The sequence below is a fragment of the Manis javanica genome, chromosome 2, assembly GCF_040802235.1.
Source record: "Manis javanica isolate MJ-LG chromosome 2, MJ_LKY, whole genome shotgun sequence".
In the NCBI taxonomy this organism is placed as follows: Eukaryota; Metazoa; Chordata; class Mammalia; order Pholidota; family Manidae; genus Manis; species Manis javanica.
Window position 1 is genome coordinate 54,016,772 of NC_133157.1, and position 27,016 is coordinate 54,043,787.

Here is a 27,016-nt window from a genome sequence, read left to right on the forward strand (position 1 = left end):
TAGTAAAATATAACAATCTTATTTCCCTTTTAGTAAGTACAGGCTTGTATTAGTTTATGATTAATCAGTTAGAGCACCATTTTAGTTTATTTACAGTATAAAAATGTTGTGCCTAAGATCCTGAACAGTTTTTTTTATACAAGTACAGTTTGTTTTTAAGGAAAAAGAAAAGTTGAGCAGCAAGATCTGTAAAATTTGTATCCATAAATTAATTAAAACTATGAGAAGTTTAAATCAGCTCTTATTCCACTTTTTAAAAATTAAATGGGCTTAATTCATGCTTGCTAACATTTTCTGCTGTTATAGAGAAATAAATATTTTTTAAATTTTAACCAGAAAAATTCTAAATTATGTATCCCTATCCTTAATGTATTTAATGAACTTGGACTGGATCAAATGAGGTTTTTTGTTCATTTTTATTTGTACGTTGTTAGCATGAGAGATTTATGGCACAACATTTGGGAAGATACTGTGGGTTTTGTTTGCTCTAGTAATTTTTATCTGTCTGGTCAGTGGTGTATATAAACTAAATATTTTAATACAGCAGATTCTGTAATTTGAAAATCCATTGCCTATAAGTCTCTACCAATCAGGTCTCCTTCTGCTTTGCTAGAAAACTGGTAATTGATGCTTTTAGGTTCATTTTGGAGTAGCTTAGAATACTGAAGTGCTTTCTGAATCATCAGGAAGATTGCTCAGTGCCATAGAGTTTTAGTATTAGATATATTTATGGTTTCTGGTTCTTGACATCTGTTAATAATTCCTAAGTATTTGTGCATGCTTATTATTTAGTGTGTTCTATACATTTTTTTTCTTTTTTTTTAAACACAAACTTTTTCTAGGTGCATATAAAATAAAACAAGGTATATACAGGGATTTTTGTGTGGGAAAATGTAAAAGAAGCATAGGAAAAATAGAGGTTCAACATAAAGAACTTTCACTAGGTATCTCTGGTCCTTGAATTAGCCGCTTTCTTACTATTGAAATTGAAGGAGACAACATGGTCTAATGGAAAGTGCATTGGATTAAGAATCAATCAAAAAGAAGTCTAGTAACACTGTGTGGTTTTGAACAGAATCTTTGACTTCTGATGGCTTCAAGTTTTTCAACTGCAAAATGAATAAAATGAACTCAGTGGTTTATGGACCTTTCAAACTGTTTGGTAATCTAAAATATAAGAACTTGGTGATACCATGTTTTTTGAATTAGGACCGATAGCAAGTATGCCACACTTTGGGTTTGTATGAAGTATTCTCCCATGTTTTCTCATTTACCTTGGGAGCTGCCTTGGAAAGGGGATGATGGTGTTGTCCCTTAAAGCCAGGTCCTCAGCTCTGAGTCTGTGTGCTCTGTGCTGACTGACTCCCTTGGTAGAGGAACCTGCATGTGAAGTACATGTTTTTGTTGGTTTGTTGAGAGAGTCATTTGGAGAGAGGATTCAGGTAAAGAATTACTTATGTACAGTCCCAATAATAAGCTTTGAGCTTGTTTGATTGTTTAACTTCTTATTTTTTTTCTATATCATTGGAAGACTTTTCTAGACCCTCCAAAATCTTGCCCAGACCATATACTTATGAGACCACATATTTATGGTAACTTTTGAATGAGAATTTTTTTTTGCAAAAGGAGAAGTTTGTACAGTTTTCTGCCTTAAGTCACTTAAGAATTCAAATAGAATAATTCATCAGCTTAAAATACCAAATAACAGTTTAAGGAATTGTGCTATGAACGTACTTTTTGCTTAGGATATTTGAACTTTTCCTGAATCCTATCTGCCATTTCATATTTTATTCCATTACTTGTCAGATATGTTTAAGCCAGTTTTTGTTTTTCACTTTATGCTCATTTCCTTTCCTTAGGTTTTTCTTCCTTAGACTGCACATACCCACTGCATTCTTCTTGTTCCCACAGGCACCCAGTCAGTCAGAATCAGAGCCAGAAAAGGCTCAGTTGTGCGGTGTGCCTCCGCCCCCTTCTTCAGCATTTGTAGAAATGAGTGGTGATCACACACAGTCATCTGCAAGCAAAATCTCAGAAGATGTGGACAAAGAAGACGAGTTTGGTTACAGCTGGAGTAAGTTGTCTTTTTTTGATACATTTAATTATGAGGTATTAAAAAACAGCTCTGAGTTTCTCAAGGTTTATTATGCCCTGGATGCATAAATATTTCAGCTTTAGTTATACTTACTGAAATTTTGTGTGGGGGGAAAACTATAAATTTTTTGCTTGAATACAGCACACATTCCTGATGTATGAAGTCACACTCTTCCTTTCTTTTAAATATACGTTCCTGTTGAAGCCCAGTGTACCATTTGTAAGAGAACTATAGAGGGCGGGGCACTCTCAGAAGCCAGTCATGCATCAGCTACCTTGTGGTCCTGAACAAGTCATCACCACTCTCTAGGCTTCAGATGCCTCATTGTAAGATCTGGTTGTTGATATTACACCCAGAACTTCAGTATCTCTGTTCTAGGATGGTAACATAGTATAATTGTTGAGATAACAACTTGAGGCATTTGGCAAGTTGGTTAACCACTTCTAAGTTTTAGTGTGGTGGTTTTCCCTTTTTAAATGCAGTTCTTATCTCAGATTGCTGACATTAAATTGGACAATGTCTGAGAAGTGCTAAACACAATGCCTAAAGCACAGGAAGCATTCAAAGGCAGCTTTCATTAGGATCATTGGGTGTTTCTGTTTTCTAAGGACATAAACCATTGTACAGGGAAATAGTAAAAATTTAGCCAAAAATTATAAATGTATCAGTGTTTTAAAAGGTTCCATTTAAAAATACAATTATTTCTTTTAAGAAAATGATCATATGTGCTGTTAGGATGTTCAGAGTGTAAAAGCTGTGCTGTTGGATTCTGGAAGGAATCATGAAAATGGCAATTTATGAAATTGATTCAGTTAAGAATCAATATAGAATGCATGACATTAGCCATATAGTGACATTTTCTAAGAGATGATTTGTAAAGTTTGAAGCTTTCTCAGTCTATTTCTGATGAAATTAGAGTGTATTGCTAATCTACCAAGGTGGCCAGAATCTACTCTGAGGAAAACATGAAACAGAATGTTTCCGTCATCTATTTTCATGTCATAAGCCACCTCAAAACATAATGGCTTAAGAAAACAATTTATTTTCAACCTACCATGGTGCTGTGGTTAACTAGGCTCTGTCGGCCTGGGCCTACACGGTGGCTCACTCCCATGGCTAGCCACTAGTGTTGGCTCCTGGCTGGTTGTCATCTGTCATCTGGGACTGTGGCATGTACATGAAGCCTTGTTCTCTCAAAGAATAAATTCAGTCTTTTGAACGTGTGGAATGGGAGATATGAAAGGTCTCATCTGATAGGGACGTGTCCCAAAATTGGGACTGGTATATTGACTTGCCCTGGCCTGATGACTCTGTAGTAAAAAAACTCATTCCCTTTCTTTTGGACACACATAGCCAGCAACTGCCCAACATGATGTGAACGCAGTGTAGATTCTCCAGTAGAGAAAAGTTTTCACTGACAAGTGAAGAAAATACTCTGAATGTTCTGTTCTCCTCTACAAATGATGAAGTAACTCTCCAGTCTTTTGAGAGTTTGTTAATGTGATCACCACAGGTGACCTGATTAATCAGACATTGCACTCCAAAGAAAGTCCTCGAAGTTTGGGCACTTCAGGAAACCAGTCTGGAAACTGAAAGTGCCCAGTCTATTTAGCTTAAGTGCTAAGGATTACATTTTAGTACAAATGATGCCCTTTTGAGGCTAAATTTGTTGTGATTAATTCTCAATACCTATGATTTTTTTGTCATTGTGTGTAGAAAGTATCACAGAGCGTTATGGAACCCTAACGGGCAAGCTGCATATGATTGAACTGGAGAAAGGTCATAGTGGTTTGGGTCTAAGTCTTGCCGGGAACAAAGACCGATCCAGAATGAGTGTCTTTATAGTGGGGATTGATCCAAATGGAGCAGCTGGGAAAGATGGTCGATTGCAGATTGCCGATGAGCTTTTAGAGGTAAGTTCTTATGGAAAATGCTGAGTTTACTCTTGCTCAATCAGTGCAGTGGAATCATCAGTTTCCAAAATATCCACCCAGTCCTCATTTGGTGACTAAGAAAACGATCGCTTGTCTAATAAAATAGATGCACTGCAGCAAATCTGACCATAAACCAGATCTCTACTGAGTAGAGTCCATATTCCCATTAACTTCCATTAAAAGGTCATGTCCATGCAATACCAGAAACCATTTTGGCCCCAAGACAGTAATAAAGATCACACTTCAGAAACATTGTCTTGTATGCTTCATTTTTATTAGGAGTATCTGAAAAGTCAAATGACCAAGCACTCCTCAGTAATGAAACGAATCCACAGGACATTATGGAAATTTAATCCAGAATTGGGTAAATGATGGGAGTGGGGTGAGGTGTGATCAAGGTTAAGGCTACATAATGATAACAGTAACTCAGCCCACCAAACAAGTAACTTTGTGGACCATACTGTATAGCATTTAGAATTGTATTTGCTTGTTTTGTTTGCCCTTGTTTCATGTAGCCTAGGATCCACATGTCTTTATATTAGCCTAATACTTTTCCTTGTACCTCGTGTGTTTCTCTGTTGGCTAGGAAGATTCAGTAAGCAATTACCAGATGACCAGTTTCCAGTAGGCACTGTGCTGCTTAGACACATTCTGCTGCCCAAATCCTGAGTCTGCTGGCATTGTTTCTCCCAGTGGACTTTTTTAGGGCTTAGGTTTTGAGATAAACTGTGAAATAGGACAGTAGGGGGCTTCCTAAGATGATGTCTGTAGGTCACAAGTCTTCCAGAGAGCTCTTAGCTTTGTGCAAAGCATGCTGGAAGCCCAGTGCCTGGCAGGAACTTTCATCTGTACTCCTATAGTCAACACAAGTGGTGCCTCTTTAGTTCATGGTGTTCAGACTACATGCATGTCATTTTAATGTTAGCTTTCAACATGAGCCTGTCTTTATTCATCTTCAAAGTTGAGTTCATGTTCTGGGAAAGAAAACTCATACAGTGCTTTAAGGAAGAAAAAAATGTGCTTTTCATTACCTAGAAAGGATGATAAAAATTTACAAAATTCAAATTCCAGAGTCAATTAATGATATTTATTTCTCATAGATCAATGGTCAGATTTTATATGGAAGAAGTCATCAGAATGCTTCATCAATCATTAAATGTGCCCCTTCTAAAGTAAAAATAATTTTTATCAGGTGAGATTTTCTTTTTCTGGTTTACTGAACATTTTGTTTTTCAGTTCTGAGTTTTTTTGAATAAAAATAAAACATTCATAAATGTGTGAGTGTTGTAGTTCCAGGTCTTTGGGATTATATAGTTTTCTCCAGTAGTCCTTCTGAGTCTTCATGTAAAAGAATAAATATAAAATGAATCTTTCTGTTATTATATATCAATAATTTTTCTTTTAGAAATAAAGATGCAGTGAGTCAGATGGCTGTATGTCCTGGAAATACAGTAGAACCTTTACCTTGTACCTCAGAGAATATTCAAAATAAGGAGGTATGTAGTTTGTGGGTTTTTTCTTTTGAAGATTTGATTGATAAACCACTTATTAATTCAGCTAAGAACTATAGAACCCTTCCAGGGATCATAAGTTATAGTCTTGGCCCCCAAGGGATTTATAGTCTTAATACAAGAAATATTCATGAAAAATAAGCACAGCACTTACATGAAGGCTGCTCATAGGGTCTGCATAGGTATAATGAAGATTAAAAGGAGTTGTCACTTCTGCTTCTGCAGAGAGTGAGAATAAGACTTTATAGAGGAGGTTACACATAAAGTGTGTGTTGGAAGGAGACTTGGAGGGCAGAAATGTTACAAGCAGAGGTCATGGCCTGAGGAAGTCGTGGAGGCTCTGGCAAATGCAGGGAATTGAGCACTGCAGAGCACCACTGAAGTTGGACGTAGGGAAGGGGCAGCTTGTGAGGAAAGGGTCACAGAGAAAGGAGATAGGGTAAGATATGGAAACAGTGATGTAGACTTTGTCTTCGAAGGTGTGGGGAACTCAATGAGAATTGTATTTTTTAAAAATGTCTCTGGAAACAGCAGAGATTAAAATCAGAGATTGCAAGGAAGAGAAGTTAAAAGGAATAAGAAAATTATTAGAGCACTTCAGGAGAAAGTAAGGGCCTGAACTAATACAAAAAGAAGAAAATGATTATGTCAGATGTTTAGGGCTCAAATTGCCATTACTTCACACACATCTAAATCAGTGAGGAAAAATGAGTAGTTTAGAATCTATTTATCCAACAAATATTTATTGAGTAGTGTCTGCCTTACCAGGTACTGTTGTTTAAGCTGGAAATAGGCACATGCATGAAACAGACAAGATGTCAAGACTTCTAGATAGCTGACTTGGTAACTGTATGGATGGCTGACTTTTACCAAAAGAGAAAAAATAAAATAAAAAATAAAACTAAAAATAAGAACAGAAAAAATTAAAAATAGAAAACACACAGTTTGAGGCAGGTTAAGAATGAAGTACCTGTTGGAAAGCCTGGTCAAGGTGTGCATTGGGACATTTGGTCTAGAGCTTACAGGTGAATTCCCATAGAGGCAGATTTGGCATTTGTCAGCTATTGGAGCTGAGTCTCTCTCTGACAGAATATTTAGAAGAGAGCCAAGGTCATAATTATGTTATATCAACAATACAGAGGAAGGCTAACACAGAGTGGTCAAGGATAAAGAGGAGGAACCAAGCAGGTGTGTTGCACAGCAGCTGAGGAGAGCACATGCCAAGAAGAAGGTTATGTTTTACAACTCTGAGTGCTGCAGAGGTTAAGGGAGAAGATGAATAAAGAGAGTCCATGGGACTTGGCAATTAGCAGATTATCAGTGATTTTTGAGAGAGCAAATGATATGGATAGGAAATTAGGAAAGAGAAGGGAGTGGCTAGGGAATGGAAAATGAGAACTTTTTGGTAGGAGTTTTGTTTTTATATGGAAAAGCTTTGCATATGTGTGTAGGATGAATAAAAGGACGTAGCATAGAATGAAAAGCTTAAAATTAGAAATGTCATGATAATTATCAGCAGGAGAAGGTATAGAAATGGGAAGGTATATATACTCACTTTTCCCCAAGTGAGTATATAAACGTCGGACTTACCTATGCAAAAGACAGATACAAGAATTATTGTCTCATTCTGTAGAACTAAGAAATTGCTCAGAGTAGTGAGCTGAATCAAATGATTTTTCAAGATTATAAATGAGAAAATGTTATTTTCATATGAATTCATATGAAGTACATCTTTTAAGAAAAGGTAGTATTTTAATAATTTTTAGGTAAAGCATTTAATAACTCCTAAACTCATTTGATGACTGGCGCATTATAAATAATGACTGGTGCCTCTGCCAGTGTGAATGTTCCCATGAGTTTCTGCACTTGATAGCTAGGTTGCTATTGAATTTCATTATAGAGTAAATCCAGGCAATCTTGAGAACCACCTTGTGTCTGCTCTAAAATAATTGCTGTTTAATCACACCTCATTAGTATTTTTTTTAGGTATCATTAATCTACAATTACATGAAGAACATTATGTTTACTAGGCTCCCCCCTTCACCAAGTCCCCCCCACATACCCCTTCATAGTCACTATCCATCAGCGTAGTAAGATGCTGTAAAATCACTACTTGCCTTCTCTGTGTTGTAGAGCCCACCCCGTACACCCTCCACATTATACATGTTAATCGTAATTTCCCCTTTCTTTTTCCCGCCCTTATACCTCCCTTCCCACCCATCCTCCCCAGTCCCTTTCCCTTTGGTAACTCTTAGTCCATTAGTGGGTTCTATGCTTCTGCTGCTGTTTTGTTCCCTCAGTTTTTCTTTACTCTTATACTCCACCTATGAGTGAAATCATCTGGTACTTGTCTTTCTCCACCTGGCTTATTTCACTGAGCATAATACCCTCTAGCTCCATCCATATTATTGCAAATGGTAGGATTTGTTTTCTTCTTATGGCTGAATAATATTCCATTCTGTATATGTACCACCTCTCCTTTATCCATTCATCTACTAATGGACATTCAGGTTGCTTCCAATTCTTGGCTATTGTAAATAGTGCTGTGATAAACATAGGGGGTGCATCTGTCTTTTTCAAACTGGTCTGCTGCATTCTTAGGGTAAATTCCAGAAGTGGAATTCCTGGGTCAAATGATATTTCTATTTTAAGCATTTTGAGGAACCTCCATACTGCTTTCCACAATGGTTGAACTAGTTTACATTCCCACCAGCAGGGTAGGAGGGTTCCCCTTTCTCCACAACCTCGCCAACATTTGTTGTTGTTTGTCTTTTGGATGGTGGCGATCCTTACTGGTGTGAGGTGATATCTCATTGTGGTTTTAATTTGCATTTCTCTGATGATTAGTGATGTGGAGCATCTTTTCATGTGTCTGTTGGCCATCTGAATTTCTTCTATAGAGAACTGTCTGTTCAGCTCCTCTGCCCATTTCTTAATTGGATTATTTGTTTTTTGTTTGTTGAGGTGTGTGAGCTCTTTATATATTCTGGATGTCAACCCTTTATTGATCTGTCATTTATGAATATATTCTCCCATACTGTAGGACACCTTTTTGTTCTATTGATGGTGTCCTTTGCTGTACAGAAGCTTTTCAGCTTGATATAGTCCCACCTGTTCATTTTTTGCTTTTGTTTCCCTAGCCTGGAGAGAGATGTTCATGAAGAAGTCACTCATGTTTATGCCCATGAGATTTTTGCCTATGTTTTTTTCTAAGAGTTTTATGGTTTCATGACTTACATTCATATCTTTGATCCATTTCAAATTTACTTTTGCGTATGGGGTTAGACAGTGATCCAGTTTCATTTTCTTACATATAGCTGTCCAGTCTTACCAGCACCATCTGTTGAAGAGACTGTAATTTCTCCATTGTATGTGCATGGCTCCTTTATCGTATATTATTTGACCACATATGTTTGGGTAAATGTTTGGAGTCTCTATTCTATTCCACTGGTTTGTGGCTCTGTTGTTGTGCCAGTACCAAATTGTCTTGATTACTGTGGCTTTGTAGTAGAGCTTGAAGTTGGGGAGCGAGATCCCGCCCATTTTGTTCTTCCTTCTCAGGATTCCTTTGGCTATTCGGGGTCTTTGGTGTTACTATATGAACTTTTAAACTATTTGTTCCAGTTCATTGAAGAATGCTGTTGGTAATTTGATTGGGATTGCATTGAATCTGTATATTGCTTTGGGCAGGATGGCCATATTGACTATATTAATTCTTAGCCAAGAGCATGGGATGAGTTTCCATTTGTTAGTGTCCCCTTTAATTTCTCTTAAGAGCGTCCTGTAGTTTTCAGGATATAGGTCTTTCACTTCCTTGGTTAGGTTTATTCCTAGGTATTTTATTCTTTTTGATGCGATTGTGAATGGAATTGTTGTCCTGATTTCTCTTTCTATTAGTTCATTGTTAGTGTATAGGAAAGCCACAGATTCTGTGTGTTAATTTTGTATCCTGCAACTTTGCTGAATTCCGATATTAGTTCTAGTAGTTTTGAAGTGGAGTCTTTAGGGTTTTTTATGTACAATATCATGTCATCAGCAAATAGTGACAGTTTGAGTTCTTCTTTACCAATCTGGATTCCTGGCTAATTGCCGTGGCTAGAACTTCCAGTACTATGTTGAATAACAGTGTGGAGAGTGGGCATCCCTGTCTTGTTCCCGATTTCAGAGGAAAAGCTTTCAGCCTCTCATTGTTCAGTATGATGTTAGCTGTGGGTTTATCATATATGGCCTTTATTATGTTGAGGTACTTGCCCTCTATACCCATTTTGTTGAGAGTTTTTACGATGAATGGATGTTGAATTTTGTTGAATGCTTTTTCAGCATCTATGGAGATGATCATGTGGTTTTTGTCCTTCTTTTTATTGATGTGGTGGATGATGTTGATGGATTTTCGAATGTTGTACTATCCTTGCATGCCTGGGATGAATCCAACTTGGTCATGGTGTATGATCCTCTTGATGTATTTTTGAATTTGGTTTGCTAATATTTTGTTGAGTATTTTTGCATCTCTGTTCATCAGGGATATTGGTCTGTAATTTTCTTTTTTGGTGAGGTCTTTGCCTGGTTTTGGTATTAGGGTGATGTTGGCTTCATAGAATGAGTTTGGGAGTATTCCCTCCTCTTCTATTTTTTGGAAAACTAACCAGAATGGGTATTATGTCTTGTCTGTATGTCTGATAAAATTCTGAGGTAAATCCGTCGGGCCCGGGGCTTTTGTTCTTTGGTAGTTTTTTGACTACCACTTCAATTTCATTGCTGGTAATTGGTCTGTTTAGATTTTCTGTTTCTTTCTGCGTCAGTCTTGGAAGGTTGTATTTTTCTAGGAAGTTGTCCATTTCTCCTAGGTTTTCCAGCTTGTTGGCATATAGGTTTTCATAATATTCACTAATAATTCTTTGTATTTCTGTGGGGTCCGTTGTGATTTATCCTTTCTCATTTCTGATTCTGTTGATGTGTGTTGACTCTCTTTTCCTCTTAATAAGTCTGGCTAGAGGCTTATCTATTTTGTTTATTTCCTCAAAGAACCAGCTCTTGGTTTCACTGATTTTTTCTATTGTTTTATTCTTCTCAATTTTATTTATTTCTTCTCTGATCTTTATTATGTCCCTCCATCTGCTGACCTTAGGCCTCATTTGTTCTTCTTTTTCCAATTTCGATAATTGTGACATTAGACTATTCATTTGGGATTGTTCTTCCTTCTTTAAATATGCGTGGATTGTTATATACTTTCCTCTTAAGACTGCTTTTGCTGCATTCCACAGAAGTTGGGGCTTTGTATTGTTGTTGTCATTTGTTTCCATATATTGCTGGATCTCCATTTTAATTTGGTCATTGATCCATTGATTATTTAGGAGCATGTTGTTTAGCCTCCATGTGTTTGTGAGCCTATGTGCTTTCTTTGTACAATTTATTTCTAGTTTTATACCTTTGTGGTCTGAAAAGTTGGTTGGTAGGATTTCAGTCGTTCGGAATTTACTGAGGCTCTTTTTGTGGCCTAATATGTGTCTATTCTGGAGAATGTTCCATGTCCACTTGAAGAATGTGTATCCTGTCCCTTTTGGATGTAGAGTTCTGTAGATATCTATTAGGTCCATCTCTTCTAGTGTGTTGTTCAGTGCCTCTGTGTCCTTACTTATTTTCTGTCTGGTGGATCCATCCTTTGAAGTGAGTGGTGTTTTAAAGTCCCCAAAAAATGAATGCGTTGCATTCTATTTCCTCCTTTGATTCTGTTAGTATTTGTTTCACATATGTTGGTGCTCCTGTATTGGGTGCATATATGTTTATAATGGTTATATCCTCTTGTTGGACTGAGCCGTTTATCATTATGTAATGTCCTTCTTTATCTCTTGTTACTTTCTTTGTTTTGAAGTCTATTTTGTCTGATACTAGTATTGCAACACCTGATTTTTTCTCCCTGTTATTTGCGTAAAATATCTTTTTCCATCCCTTGACTTTTAATCTGTGTATGTCTTTGGGTTTGAGGTGAGTCTCTTGTAAGCAACACATAGATGGGTCTTGGTTTTTTTATCCATTCTATTACTCTGTGTCTTTTGATTGGTGCATTCAGTCCATTTACATTTAGGGTGATTATCGAAAGATACATACGTATTGCCATTGCAGGCTTTAGATTCGTGGTTACCAAAGGTTCAAGGTTAGCTTGTTTACTACCTTGCTGTCTAACTTAACTCGCTTATTGAGCTATTATAAACACAGCCTGATGATTATTTCTCTCCCTTCTTATTCCTCCTCCTCCCTTCCTCATATGTTGGGTGTTTTGTTCTGTGCCCTTTTTAGGAGTGCTCCCATCTAGAGCAGTCCCTCTAAGATACCCTGTAGAGGTGGTTTGTGGGAGGCAAATTGCCTCAACTTTTGCTTGTCTGGGAATTGTTTAATCCCTCCTTCGTATTTAAATGATAATCTTGCTGGATACAGTACCCTTGGTTCAAGGCCCTTCTGTTTCATTGCATTAAATATATCATGCCATTCTCTTCTGGCCTGTAAGGTTTCTGTTGAGAAGTCTGATGATAGCCTGATGGGTTTTCCTTTGTAGGTGACCTTTTTTCTCTCTCTGGCTGCCTTTAATACTCTGTCCTTGTCCTTGATCTTTGCCATTTTTAATTATTATGTGTCTTAGTGTTGTCCTCTTTGGCTCCCGTCTCTCGGGAGTTCTGTGTACCTCCGTAACCTGAGTAACTATTTCCTCCCCCAGTTTGGGGAATTTCTCAGTAATTATTTCTTCAAAGACACTTTCTATCCCTTTTACTCTCTCTTCTTCTTCTGGTACCCCTATAATGCAGATTTTGTTCCTTTTGGATTGGTCACACAGCTCTTTTAATATTGTTTCATTCCTGGAGATCCTTTTATCTCTCTTTGTGTCAGCTTCTATGCATTCCTCTTCTCTAGTTTCTATTCCATCAATGGCCTCTTGCATCTTATCCATTCTGCTTATAAATCCTTCCAGAGATTGTTTCATTTCTGTAATCTCCATCCGGATGTCATCCCTTAGCTCTTGTATATTTCTCTGCAGCTCCGTCAGCATGTTTATGATTTTTACTTTGAATTCTTTTTCAGGGAGACTGGTTAGGTCTGTCTCTAAAGATCCTCTCTTAGGTGTTGTCTGGACTGTTTTGGACTGGACTAAATTTTTTGGCCTTTTCATGGTGATAGCGGTGGCTGTAGGCAGGTTGTGGGTGTGTCAGCTGGGAGAAGAAAGTCCTTTCCTGCTTGCTGGATTCCTTGCCCTTCTCCGCTGCCTGTGTCGGTTACACGTACTCCTGGTGCAGCCACGGAGTTAAACCCCTAAGCTGTTGTGGGCAAGGTCTCTGTTAGAGCAGCACAGAGTCCTGCGGGGAGTGGCAGGCACACCAGGTGCACTCCTCCATGGTAGTGGCGCTCCTGCCAGGCAGCTGTGTACTAGCATCAGCCTTTGGGTCAGGCCCAGGCGGCTGTGCGCCGGGCTGGGCTTCCGGTCAGCTCCTGGGAGCGCGGCTGCTCCCTCTGGTACCACTGCAGGTGCGCACGGGCCTCTCCCGTGCGACTGGCGCTGCTGCCGCTGACACTCGTGGGTCGCTCCCGGGCCACTTGGTCACCACCGCCGCTGGCTCACGTGTACCTCTCCCGGGCCCCTCTGGCGCCGCTGCCGCTGGTGCGCGTGGGTCTCTCCCTGGCTACTCGTTCGCCGCCACAGTGGGCTCGCAGAAGCTGCTCCTGGTCCCCTGTGGCGCCACCGCCCTCGGCACGTGCTGCCACTCTCCAACTACTGGGCCGGTGTGTCGGGGTCTGCGCCAGTTGGGGGAACGACTGGCAGGCTGCTTAGTGCTGTGAGGGGCTTCAGAGCTGCGCTGCCGCCCAGGGGGTTAGGGTGCCTAAAGTTCCCTGGGATTCCCAGCTGCTGGCTAAGTGTGCTCGGATAACTTTGTCCAGCTGTAGTGTCCCTGTCCCTTGAAGACTTGCAAAAAGTACTCACTTTTCTTTTGTCTCAGGGGCGCCAGTTGTGGGGACCTGTCCGCAAGTTTTGCTTTTCTTTTTGTCTAATATCCAGCACCAGTGCACCTTGTGTCTGTGGAGTTCTAGAGCTGGTTGTTTAGCAGTCCTGGGCTTTCACCCCCTCCCTGCTCCCACTCCTTTCTTCCTGCCGTGTTCTGGGATGGGGGGGTATTTGTGTCCTCCCTAGCTGTGGCTTGTATCTTACCCCTTCGTGTGATGTTGAGTTCTCGCAGATGTAGGTGTATCCTGGCTGTTGTACTGTATCCACTGGTGTCTCTTTTAGGAATAGTTGTATTTATTGTATTTTCATAAATATATGTTTTTGGGAGGTGATTTCCACTGAACTACTCATGCCACCATCTTGGCTCCACCCTCATTAGTATTTTGAAGAGAATATAATGTTCATAAATGTCATGAAATGCTAAGATAGTAATACAAATTACTATATATGAAATAATTTTGATTAAGTGACCCTTATATTTAAACAAAGATGTATAACCGTTGCACATTTTGCCATTTCCTTTTCTCTGTCAGACTGAACCAAGTATTACTATTTCTGGTGCAGCTGTAGACCTCAGTTCCTTTAAAAATGTGCGACATCTGGAGCTTGCCAAGGTAAATCTGCTTTGAATTGGAATGAAATAATGTGAGTACCTTTGCACCAGTGTTATTGTGCATTGTTTCTTGAAAGTGTGGTCTCCAGACTAGTAATATCAGTACTTCCTGGGATTTTGTTAGAAATGCAAATGTTTGGGCCCACCCAGACCTACTGAGTGAGAAACTTGGGGAGTGGGCCCCCAGTTTGTGTTTAGTAAGCCTGCTCCATGATTGCAGTGCACACCAGAGCTCCAGAACTACTTTTCTAATTGATAATTTAGCAAAGACCCAGCTTTTCCTGCCTTGTAATTACCCCAAGTATGACATTTAGCATCTCCTTTGCATCGTTTACCAAGGACCTGGGATGGAGGAAATAAAAAGAATAGAGAAACAAAAGTACAGTCTTTGTCCTTCATAAAACTGAAAGCTCAAATAACCAGAAGTTTTACTGATAGGCATCTGTGAGGTATTTGCTTCTGAAAAGATTTGAAACTTAGGTTCAAATGACTACTTTCAGAAGGTAGTTTGCTGAACAGAAACCTTTAAATGCTGTCAGGTGCTGCAGGCTCACACTGGAAGGTGGGTGGATGGTAGATGAACAGGAGTGAAGCAGGAAGAGCATTGATGTGCTACTTGAGAAGAGGAAGGAATGAGATGGGCCTGGGGGAGTATGTACTGGAAATGCTGGTGGCAGAAAGAAGAGGTATGGTCTATGTACTGCTCTCAGGCTGTGAGGCAGTACAACAGGATGCTAAAGAGCTTGGGCTCCAGAGTCCATCTGTTTGTCTGCATTGAATTCTTGCTTCATCAGGTACATACGGGACACATTGTGTGATATTCCTTTGCCTCAGTTCTCTTATCTGTGAATTTGAGATTATAGTATTGCCTTGAACATAGGGAATTGTAAACATTGTGTGCTTTATAAAGTGATTGGCAGAACGCCTGGTAAATGGTCAGAATTTGCCAAGCATTTAGGGGAAAAAATAGTGTGATGCTGTAGATTTGGTTCCTTTTTTAAAATAGATACCCCTGTACAAAAATGGATTGCCCTAGTCCTGTCATACATGTTTAAGAGAAGTCCTTGTTGTGGGCAATTTGTGTTGCAGGTAAAGGGAAAAGAACAAATCTATTAAAAACCTTCGCCATTACTACCAAGAAATCCATACATTTCAAGAGTCCATCATTCTATTTCCATTTGAGGGAGATAATACACTACTTTTTCCCCTGCTGACTTCAGAATTGAGTTTCCTTTTGCTCCTAAATCCTGAAGTGTTAGTTTATAGTATCTAACCATGCAATCAGTCCCATATAATTTGTTAATTATGAAACATAATTCGTTAAAATGAATGATTTTTTTTTTCAAATCTCAGGTAATATTATCTTTCAAAAACTCCAAATTAGATTTTTTCTGACCTTTCATGGCACTGATTTAATGTATTTACCTAGGGTACAGTACATCCTAAAATACAATGAGTGCTTAGGAAATGTTGGGGGAATGGCCTTGTCAAACAGATGAATAAAGATCAGGACACTGTTGAGTTGAGCTTCTGGACTTAAAGCCAGACCTCCTGGGTTGGAGCCCTCACTTTGTCTTGTACAGGCTATTGGCTGGGACCCTGAGCAGGTTTCTTAATCCCTACATAGTTTCTCCTCTCCCATATTCAGACACTAATAGTGTTTACCTCATACAGTTGTAGTGAGGATTAAATATATACTTTGGGAATTATACTTGTGTATAGAGTCCAGTACCTGGCACATATATATATTAGTATTACCTGTTGTTTTTATTATTATTGTAATTATTAGGAAAGAATAAGCTGGCAAAGAGATGTCTGATTGCTTCATGGCACTGATTTTCTTTGATACTTTCTTTTCCTGCATTAAGCTAACTGATTAAGATTTTTCACAGATGTTTACATTATCCTGATCACTTACAATGTCTCAAAGACTTCCATTTTCAAACAAATAAATTCAGTATCTTTGAGAAGCTTTTTTCACATTCTGAGTGATGTCTGAAAAGTCACGTAATCCCATTGGTCCCCACCTTTTTTTTTTTCAATAAATGTGGCTGCCGATATCAGGGATTTATTGGTTGTGATTGTTTAAGTTAATGAACAAATTTTCTTCATCCAACAACATAAAAGCTTATCTCTGCCTTTAGCCTACTGCTGATTTATTCAACAGGTGTCTATTATGTGCATTTTCCCTTCTGAATTAGTTGCTATAGAGGAATCTAAGGACTTGAAAAACTTGTTTTTATTGTCCACAGAAAACTTCCATTTATGTGTAGATTTCAAACAAATCTAAATCTCAGGTAACTGAAATGTATTTGTTGATGAAATCCAAAATGACTAAGGGGTAATATTAAAAAAAACTTTTAAAATCAGATGGCAGCAAAGAGGCAGTCAGTCAGGAATTTAAATGTGGGCTTTTGGAGCCACTTAACTTATTATCCTTGTCTGTAATATTGGGAAATTAATAATACCTTCATATTTGAGATATTTTTGTAAGGATTAAAGAGTTTGTATAAAGCACTTAGTACAGTGCAAGGTATTACTATCATTAATTTTTTTAACTGTGAGGTTCTGAATGCTCCATAGAATGTCCTTGAAAACATCCTTTGAGGGAGCCTTTGCTAAAAATGAGTTATTCAATGACACATCATACTATATGCCTGTACACTGTGAACCCCATTATTAGTCAACTCTGGGAACAAAAGTCAAGAAAGCAAAGAAGGGAAAATTAACCAGCCTTTCAACAACTATATCTCATCTGAAATCCTTTGTTATTTATACTATCCTGTATTTTTTTAAATTATGATTATTAGAATATATAATAGTGAATTCTCATGTGTTCATTAGGTCATTTACTTCTCAGCACCCTAGGAGATTGCTAATATTTTTCCAATTTCTAACAGTCCCTATACCTTAAAATTGTAGAGCTAGAACTTAAACTCTGGTCTACTTCCAAGTCCCCTTTTCCATTCAATACATATATATATATGTATGTATGTATGTATGTATTTTTGTAGTATTGTAAGTAGGATCAGGGAATATTATACATACAAGTATGTAGTTTATTGTTCCTTTTAGCCCTTTGCCTGTTGCTAATAACAAAAAACTTACTCTACCAGGCTTAACCAAAGAAGATGATTTATGGGTCCAGCTAACTGGTCAGCAGACTTCAAGAACAGCTGATCACGGGGCCCAGTAATGTCAGTGAAAGCAATTTCTTTCCCTCTCCCCTGCACAGCCAGCCAGTATGAGCTCTGTCTCAAGGCTGGTGGTCTTCATAGTTTTAGAATGGCTGTCAACCATATTTGGGTCATGTGCTGCTACTTTCACATACAGTTGGGAATTGGGGATTTAGTGGCTGTCCCAAAATTCTGAATAAAAACCCTGAGATTCATCCTGATTGTACCAGCCCAACCTAAGCTAGGAACTATGGCCATGGAGTAAATTTACACAATTGATTTAAGTCATTCTAACTCATTCTTGGAGCTACTTATCCGTTGCCACATAGCAAATTACCACAAAACTTAGCAACTTAAAATAATTGACATTTGTTATCTCACAGTTTCTTTGGGTCAGGAGTTTGGAAGCAGTTTAACTATGTGATCTCATCATAATCTTGTGCAGCTGCCAACAGACTGCCAGCTAGGGCTTCAGTCATCTAAAGGCTTGACTGGTGCTGGAGGATCCACATGCATGATGGTTTAATCAAATGGCAATTGGAAGGAAGCCTTATTTCCTCTCTTTGGGGCTATTTGAGTGTCCTCATGGCATGGCAGCTGAGCTGACTTCCCTCAGAGCATGTGATTAAAGAGAAAGAGCAAGGAAGAAACCCTGTGTCTTTTTTCCCCCCCAAAATGTGAAATTGCACACCATCATTTCTGCTTTATTATATTTGTTATAATCATGTCACCAAGTTCATTGTACACTCAAGATCTCCTTCCTGATTGGAGGACTATTAAAGAGTTTGTGAACATATGTTTAAACTACCATCCAAAACATAGGCAGAGAAAGGGAGTGAGACTGAGTAAGAGAGAAAGAGAGAGTGTATGTGGTGTTTTAGGTAGCAGTGGGACAGGGAGCTGGGGATTCTAATGCAAACCTACGAGTTGTACAGTTAAAATGAGAGTGGGTATTAGGTAAACAACTAGCAAATACCCACTGTACTAGTAAAGTACTTTTGTGACTACAGTAAAGTGAATGGATAACAATAGAATCAAATTGCAGAACTGAGTACATAAAATTATTTCAGATAGAGAGCACCACTTATTCAAACAAATATTTCTTTGTGGTAAGGGGAAGACTGTTGGTTTTGACAACCCAAATAGAAGATAACTAATTTATTTACATTTGACATTGGCATTGGGATTTTGTCAATTTGATAGCATGTTGACCTTCATTCTTTAAGCCTAAGTCTTTGGCCAATAGATCGGGTTTAGGGTTTCAAAATTCTGGCAAGTTTGGACAATTTATTCAAAGTAATTAGATTATATCCTCTAGAGTATATCCTATAGTAGAAGGAATGTATGTTCAATAACAACACTTTTGTATAGGGCATCCAGCTTTCAAGCCCTTTCTTACACTTGGTCCTCAAAGCAACCTTGTGCTTGGGCAAGTATTATTCATTTTTTTTTTTTAAGGTAAGAAAATTGTGGTTTAGAGTTGTTAAGTGGCATATCCAGATCTCTACATCTAGACAAAAATAAGTTAGAACTGAGCTCTGCCTACCCTAAAAGCATAGATTTCTCCATCTCATACACAGGAGTGATTACCTAGAGAGAGAGTGGTGGTAGAGAGATGCCCAGTGAGAGTCCTGAAAGTCATCAGGCATCAGTAATCTATGTTAGAACCTTTAAAATGATGGTGAAGCCTCACCTCAGTGTCATGGTCATGATCCTACATGTCTAGTGGTAGGCTTTGCTCTCATGAACATTTCAGAGAAACTATTACAAGACTCCCTTTTCTCTCTTTTGCTTTACATTTCCCTGGATGGAAACTGAAATGAAAGTTTGATAGCTCTAACTAAAATGACAATGTCCAAAACTCATTTTAATTTTATTCATGTAAACACTAAAAAGAATAAACGCCAGTATTATTAAACATTTGGTTTTGATAAAATAAAATGGGGAAAATACAGACAAAATAGGTGCAGCTCTCTAGCACTGGTGGATCTTCACAGGTCTTTGGGCTCAGAGTTAGTATTTTCATTCTGTACCAGATCAAAACACAAGTCCAGTCCCAGAAAGGACAGAGCTGCAGCAGTAACTGAAGTCTGCTAAAGGAAGAAGGGTGGCAAAGAGAGATGAAGAGGCTAGTCTAATTATTTCTAAGCTGTAAGCCAAAGAGAAGAAACAGGAGGATACTTCCTTTGGTTTTGAATGACTTGTTCAGCCAGCTAGTTACCGAAAACTAAATTCACAAACATTGTATGTTCATTGAATTATTGAATGCATCTTTGTTCTCTGCATATTTTACTAAATTTACTGGAGATATGTTACTGAAAAAACATATGCTAAAGATACAAGAGATAGTAGACATATGGTAGGAGTGAAAATACTTGTATATATTTGGCACAGGGGAATTTATTCCAATTTTAAAAAAACGGAAAGTTTGCTTAAGAAAAGAGATTTCTAGTAGTGGACTTTAGAGGAGTTTTAATTGCTTTTCTAGCTGTTGGGTAAAGGTGATATTCAGTAATTATGGCCACATACCTTTCCATTTGGATAAATTTAATTTTTTACAAGTTTTCTGAGTGTTCTGGTTTTTATTTCTCTAGGATCAAGGGGGTTTGGGCATTGCTATCAGTGAAGAAGATACTCTCGGCGGAGTCATCATAAAGAGTCTAACAGAGCATGGGGTGGCAGCCATGGTGAGACTTCCCCTTTCTCACTGTCATAAAGTGATGGGAAAGGGGATTACATCTGCCAAGTCACCCCAAATCTTCCATATTTCCATTCAGGATGGCCGGCTCAAAGTTGGAGATCAGATCTTGGCTATTGATGATGAAGTTGTTGTTGGCTGTCCTGTTGAAAAGGTACTTTTCCAAAATAAAGCAAAAGGTACTATGAACTACTCTTTGACATGCCTAAAGCTTTTTGGGGGAGTGGGGGAGCTCAGGCACTAGAGCTAAATACCTATGTTAGATATCCCTGATGAAGATAAGAGATTATTGGAAATTCTTCAATTTTTGCTTTATGTTTTCCAGTTAATGTCATATTAAGGTATTTCCTGTTGCTTGGTAAATTCAGTATTTAATGGTCATTTTTGATAAATATGATTCCCACTTTCCCTTAGGAAAACTTGAAATTTCTAAACAAAGGTCAATTTAGTGTTAAGATCAAAGGAATGTTTTTATGAATGCTTGCTCTCATAAATATCCATTTGTATGTTGCCTTTTTTAAGCACTCCACTGTTGTTGTTTTTTTTAAGACTCCACTGTTAAATGTATAACTTCTATTGGGGTTAAACATTTATTTGTACCCCTTCTCCTCAAGTTCCCTTCTCCTCAAAAGTAAACATAATATTTACTGTAAGTCTCACTTGAGGCCTTTCATATCTATGTGCTAGAAAAAAAGCTGTATTTCTCTTGAGATTTGGCATGCAAATGTTTCCATTTCTACATTGGCCAGCAAGAAGCTGAAATCATTTTTTTTAGCTCAGTTTTAATAAATGTGTAAGTTGGATCCTTTAACCCATATGGCTATGTTCTAATTTTCCATTGGGCTTGATTCTTGTACAGGGTTTTCATTATCCTTCTTTCAACATAAGTTTCCATTTTATTTAGAAGTGTTTGTGTAAACTGCTTCAGATTTTCTATAGAATTGGAAAGAGGGTTAAAGTACCCCATGTATCACGATCCAGAGAAATGGACAAGATTAATTAGATGTGTTAAAAATCAAAGCTCTATATTTCTATAAGGAAAAATATGGGCAGAACTAGACTTATGGTAGAAATTAACTGTGGCTTTAATCAAGGTCAGACGATTGGGGAAACTAGAAGGAAACTACAACAATATTTATTGACCCCTCAATTCCTGAGGAGGAAAAAATTACCTGTGATTCTTCTCACAACCATAGATAGTTTGATTCCAACTATCATACTACTTTATTTTTATGTCTACTAATTTGCCTTTGAATTTTGTTTCCCCTCCACACCGACACCCTGCCAGTTTATTAGCCTTTTGAAAACAGCAAAGACGACAGTGAAGCTTACCATTCGTGCTGAAAATCCAGATTGCCAGGCTGTTGCTTCAGCAGCTGGTGCAGCCAATGAAGAAAAAAAGAATAGCTCCCAGTCTCCCATGGTTCCACCATCTGGCTCCCCGGAACCAGAGCCCATCCGAAGTAAGACCTGGTTTCATGCAAGTCCTACGTGACATATGACATACTCAGACACAGCAGCGGGTCTCTGCTTGGGAGCCACCTGCCTGTATGTAGCTCACTGTTTGAAAGGACATAGTCAGGCAGTTGTTTAGTGAAATGATGGTATAAAGGAAGAAAGAACGCTAGACTAATAGTTATCTGTGTGCTGTGCAATAACTAGCCGTAGGGTCTTAGGAAACCCCTCCACCCATACTGAGCCTCAGCTTCCTCATCTCTAAAACAAGAGAGAGGTACTCTGTTTACCAAGGAGCTTCTGCTAAGGGTGCCTGTAAGTCCAGATGACTTAGTAGAAACATCATTTTGTACATACCTTTTTTTTACTGAGCAAGTAATTTAACTTTTACAAGCCTCAGTGTTCTAATCTGAAAAATGAATATAGTGTGATACTGCCTCATCGGTGGAATTAACAGCACCTTATATTTTTATAAGAATAAAAAATGCTAATCATTCCACAGTTTATGTAGTTGATCTGAGTTCTGTTGTTTGGGTATAAATAGCATATCTTATCAAAGAAGAAGAAATGGTTATGTGTGGACCATGGGATAACACTCATGCCAATCTAGCATATTGAGGCAAATTATTCCTTTGAGTTACTTTTTGAGAAAAATTACACTGGTGTTTAGTAAAACAGTGAATTTCAAACTTTGCACCATTTTCTTTTAAAAGTACTAAAGTACATTGGATTTTTGTGCAATTAGAGAAAAACAATCTCTTTTGGCCTCCAAACTGAAATATTCTTGTCTTTTGACAAGATTTTAGGGAAACAGCAGTTTAAAGCATTTGCAGTATAGTTGACAAACAAGGCTTAAAGTAATACATATCTGATGAAAGTAATCCTTTATTTAGAAAGACTGATTATTTCACTGAAGTGTTAAAATTTTTAGGGATTTTTTCTCATTTTTCAATTTTATGTTAATCCCTAATTAGCATTGTCTATAAAAATATGAAATGTTAAATGAAAACATAACATAAAAGAAAATAGCTTACACCTGCTCTTACCATTTTAGGAACAAGAAAATAGTCTGTCTCTGATTTCCTAAAAAGAGAGAATCTTGTCTAAAACTATTCTGCTTGTGTCCCAGATTTACCAAAACATGCTATTTGCTGTACGCTCTTTGGTATATTATAAAACATATGATATGAAGGCTATCATAAAATAATAATGCAGTAAAATTATATTCTTCTTGTTTTGTCATTACTTGTTCTTATCTGTTCAACTCTGAGCATATCTGCACCAGGATTTACTCTATAAGCTTATGCAACATCAGGGGGAACACCCTGGAAAGAAACTGAGTGGGTCTCACTTTATGTTCTGTAAACTCAGGTATTAAATCCAGTTGCATATATGCTCAGAACTGATTACATAAAGAAGAGATGGTCTAGAAATGCAAAAGGAAAACCAAACCCACAACATATAAAAAGCCCGGAAAGGCAGGTACTATGACCAGATTCACTGATGTATTTTGTGTTTTGAGGTCTTCTCTGGATGTATTTCTACAATACTGCCACATATCTCATTTCTGAGTCTTACAAATCGTAATTTCATAAGAAGTCTGTTCGGTTCCAGTGAAATGTAGAATTTCAAAGTGAAACTGGAAGTTCATTTCAACTGTTTTCATTCCTTTGTACATATTATCTCTAGCAACTTAAAAAATACAGAGACATAATGCATGAAGTGATTCTGTGCCCACTATCTGAAATTAACAATGATGATTTCATCATTTTTTTAATGTTTTTTATGATAACCAAAAGATTAGGATAAATTTGAGGTCATCTTTGTTCCCAGTCTTGGGCCCTTTCCCTGCTCTATTCCCCAAAGGCAACTAGTAAGGTGAGTTTGACCTATATGCTTTCTTTATCAACTTGTATTTCTGTTTCGATTCATTTTTAACATACTTTTAGGTACAAGCAGGTCATCAACACCAGCAATCTTCTCTTCTGATCCTGCAACCTGCCCCATTATCCCAGGCTGTGAAACAACAATAGAGATTTCCAAAGGGCGAACAGGGCTGGGCCTGAGCATCGTTGGAGGGTCTGACACACTGCTGGTGAGGACACAGGCAGCCCCTTCAGGGAGTCCTGAGAGAGTTATCAGGGAGATTTCCACCAGTTTTATTAAATGAAATATAAAGGCTTAGAAAAATGCATTGTTCATTGTTATTTTAATTTGTAGGGCAACTGTTCAGTTGGGTACTGGGATTTTTGTTATAAGTAAGCCAATACTGACTTAGTAAGATACTGTTACACTTGTGATTGTGACCTTTAGGTTCAAAATATTTTTATCAGTTCATTAGTCTTCCTATATGTTAATTTTCCTTTTTACTGACTGGATATGGTTGGAATAAACCCACATTGAGAAGAGTCTGAAAAATTAGATTATTTGTAAACAAACGTTTCTAAATGTCAGAAATGCTTTTAAGATCTAATTTCATTTGAGGATAGAAAAGGTAATGTATATCTTACATATATGTGTATATGATCTAAATATTTTATAACTTTTTTCCTTAAACTTCCCTATTATTAGAAAAACACATAACCTGCTTTGAACCTTTGGGCAAAAATAGTGTTGTTATATTCTTCTTTGAATTTTGATATGTGACTCATATGGATCCAGTGAGTATATAACCCTTAACACTGTCTGTTAAAAGTGAAGTGTGTTTTGACTCCATTTCTGCTCACTACGCTAGGGAGAATGGGATAAAGGATGAGTACGTTTTGTTTGGGCTCCTAGGGTGCCATTATTATCCATGAAGTTTATGAAGAAGGAGCAGCATGTAAAGATGGAAGACTCTGGGCTGGAGATCAGATTTTAGAGGTAGAGAATGCTGTGTGTTTGACCTTTACAATTAACAAAGAAGAGACTACTCTGGGGAGAGTGGCTGGTCTGCCTCCTTCCCTTTTCTTTCTTCCTTCCTCCCTCCATTCCTTCCTCTCTCTTTCTTTTCCTCCCTTCACTCTAACCCTGCCCTCCTCTTTCTTCACTTTGCCTAATCATTTAACTTATCTGGCTCATCACAGTTAGTGTCATGTTTCTGTACAGGTAAATGGAATTGACTTGAGAAAGGCCACACACGATGAAGCGATAAATGTCCTAAGACAGACACCACAAAGAGTGCGCCTGGTCCTCTACAGAGATGAGGCCCCCTACAAAGAGGAGGATGTGTATGACACCCTCACCATTGAGCTACAGAAGAAGCCCGGAAAAGGCCTGGGATTAAGTATTGTTGGTAAAAGGTATGACTGAATAGGTAAAACCTAATGACCTTTTGGAAATGATTGAATTTAAATTCTTTTAGTGAATCCCAGCACCAGTAGAATCTCTCTCCACAAGTGTTCTGTAAGTAGCTATTGTCAGCCCTCACAGTGTTGGAGCATCAGAAGACACTAGCGTTCAGCTTTTTAAGTCTTTGTTTTGGGGGATCTTGAAGGTACTAGACAAAAAGCCATTTGGTATTGTTTGAGTACCTGCTGTGTGCAAGGAAATGCATTAGATTCTAGAGAACAAAGTTAAATAAACATCGTTTGTGACCTCACAAAACTCAGTTTGGTAAATGAGAATCAAATGTATTTTTGCAACAAAGGAATGTGTTATTAAGTGACAGAAATGTTTTGTAGGGAAGCTATGGAAACAAAGGAGAAAAAGCCCAAGTGACCCTATTTAAGAGAAGAAGATTAGAAAAATTTTCAAAAAAGAGATGTCTCAGCTGAGGCTAACAGTGATAACTGAGAGTTGATCTATTAAAGGGGAGTGGAGGATATTCTAGGAAGAAGTATCAGCTTGAATGAGAAAATGTTATGAGAAGGAAACAGAAAGCATAAAGAGACCAGGGTGGTAAATTGGTGAATATGCATAAATCCAGTCCCTAATTTATTTAAATATGTTAGTTACATAGTATTAGCAAATATATAATCATTTGAGTTCCAGCATCTTTATTCTAAAGATGGGAAAGCAGAGGATCAGATGGTGAAGTGGCTCAATGGAAGTCATGACCTTGGCAAGAGTAAGCAACACAATTCAACTTTCACTAAACATTTCTACTTAAAGTTATCTTTGTATGTCAATGAGTTTTGTATGTCAACAAGTTGTTGGATTATTTATAGTTTTGTGAATGAAAGGAAGAATGGAATGAGATTAGTTTGTTCCATTCTTTTGTTCATTTTGTATAAAAGATATCACAACAGTGAGTTACATTTTGGGTAACAAATGGTTTTATTTTGAGATACATATCTGTTATTTGTTTTCATTAATGTTAATACTGTGGATGATAATAGCAACATATTTATGTAGCCACAGGTCAATAGTCATTCAAAGAGTCATTATGGTGAAGAAAGAATAGTAGCTTTAGCGCCTGAGGCCTGACTCTTAAGTCCCATTTTTGCCATGAGTAGTTCTGTGACCCATAAAATCAGAATAATAGTAGCCACTTGGACTCAGAGTTTATCATTGTTGAAAAATAAATGTACTTATGAAAAATCTGTTCAACATATGAAGTACTATAACACATAATAACACATAAGCTATTATTATCACAAAAAATAATTCTAATGTTGCCCCAGAATTGCTGAAAACAATAAAGCTTTGAAACATAAAAATAGAAGTAGAATTTTCTTTTAACAAATGTCAGCTATTCATTAAGGACACATTGCATTACAGTTGGCAAAAAATAACACTGAAATTCAAATTTCTATTTGCAGAAATGATAGTGGAGTATTTGTGTCAGATGTTGTCAAAGGAGGGATTGCAGATGCCGATGGAAGGCTGATGCAGGGAGACCAGATACTGGTGGTGAATGGGGAGGATGTCCGGAATGCCACCCAGGAAGCTGTTGCCGCTCTGCTAAAGGTAAGAATCAAATGCCAAAAATAATTGTGTGTGATAGTATAGAAAAGAGGACTTAACATTGGGCTGCCACAGTCCAGTAAGTACTGAATTCTTTACTTTAAGTGTTATCTCAAGACATATTTATAAGTAAGATGCCATGTTTTAGTGACATTTCTAAAAAAAATTATTATTAGCAATTTATAACCTACTTAGCAGTAGTAAGAATCATGAACTGGATATCTGTGGTCTTAGTAAAACTTTTATCTGAAGGTGAATATTGTTTGGATCTTTTCTTGAGGAAAAAAGAATTCAACCACAAAAGAGAAACCAAGAAAGTCTTAACCTCAGTTCCCCATATTTATATTTGGATTTATTCTTATGACCTCTGGCATGAGTAAAGACTTCCATCCCTAACACAGGTGCTATCTATGAAAAGTGACTTGGAAAAATGCTTAATGTGGTAGATAGAGGAAGCAAGTTGTGTGCCTGTGGTGTGTCTGGAGACCATGTGTTCTGGTCTGTACTGTCTCATCCCCTTCCTTACCCCCTTTCTGGGTACATAAGATTGGATGTACTTATATTTCCCCAGAGATGAAGAGTGTAGGAGAAACATTTTATCCTTTAAGAACCTTAAAGGGGGATGTTTGGTCCAAATCTTATTCTGACTCTAAACTTTTG

The 27,016-nt window shown here is 37.8% G+C and overlaps 1 protein-coding gene across 13 annotated transcripts in view; it reads left to right on the forward strand.

The window, feature by feature from the left end:
* Positions 1–27,016, forward strand: part of MPDZ (multiple PDZ domain crumbs cell polarity complex component) — a 182,876-nt gene that overhangs the window by 143,634 nt on the left and 12,226 nt on the right. For all 13 annotated transcript variants that reach the window (XM_037018619.2, XM_037018626.2, XM_037018625.2 and 10 more), the window contains 12 exons: positions 1,912–2,074; positions 3,812–4,008; positions 5,130–5,221; positions 5,435–5,525; positions 14,061–14,141; positions 19,911–20,003; positions 20,094–20,168; positions 21,303–21,477; positions 23,419–23,564; positions 24,248–24,331; positions 24,557–24,750; positions 26,212–26,359. In XM_037018619.2, coding sequence (XP_036874514.2) covers positions 1,912–2,074; positions 3,812–4,008; positions 5,130–5,221; positions 5,435–5,525; positions 14,061–14,141; positions 19,911–20,003; positions 20,094–20,168; positions 21,303–21,477; positions 23,419–23,564; positions 24,248–24,331; positions 24,557–24,750; positions 26,212–26,359 — 1,539 coding nt within the window. The remainder of the gene's footprint in view (positions 1–1,911; positions 2,075–3,811; positions 4,009–5,129; positions 5,222–5,434; positions 5,526–14,060; positions 14,142–19,910; positions 20,004–20,093; positions 20,169–21,302; positions 21,478–23,418; positions 23,565–24,247; positions 24,332–24,556; positions 24,751–26,211; positions 26,360–27,016) is intronic.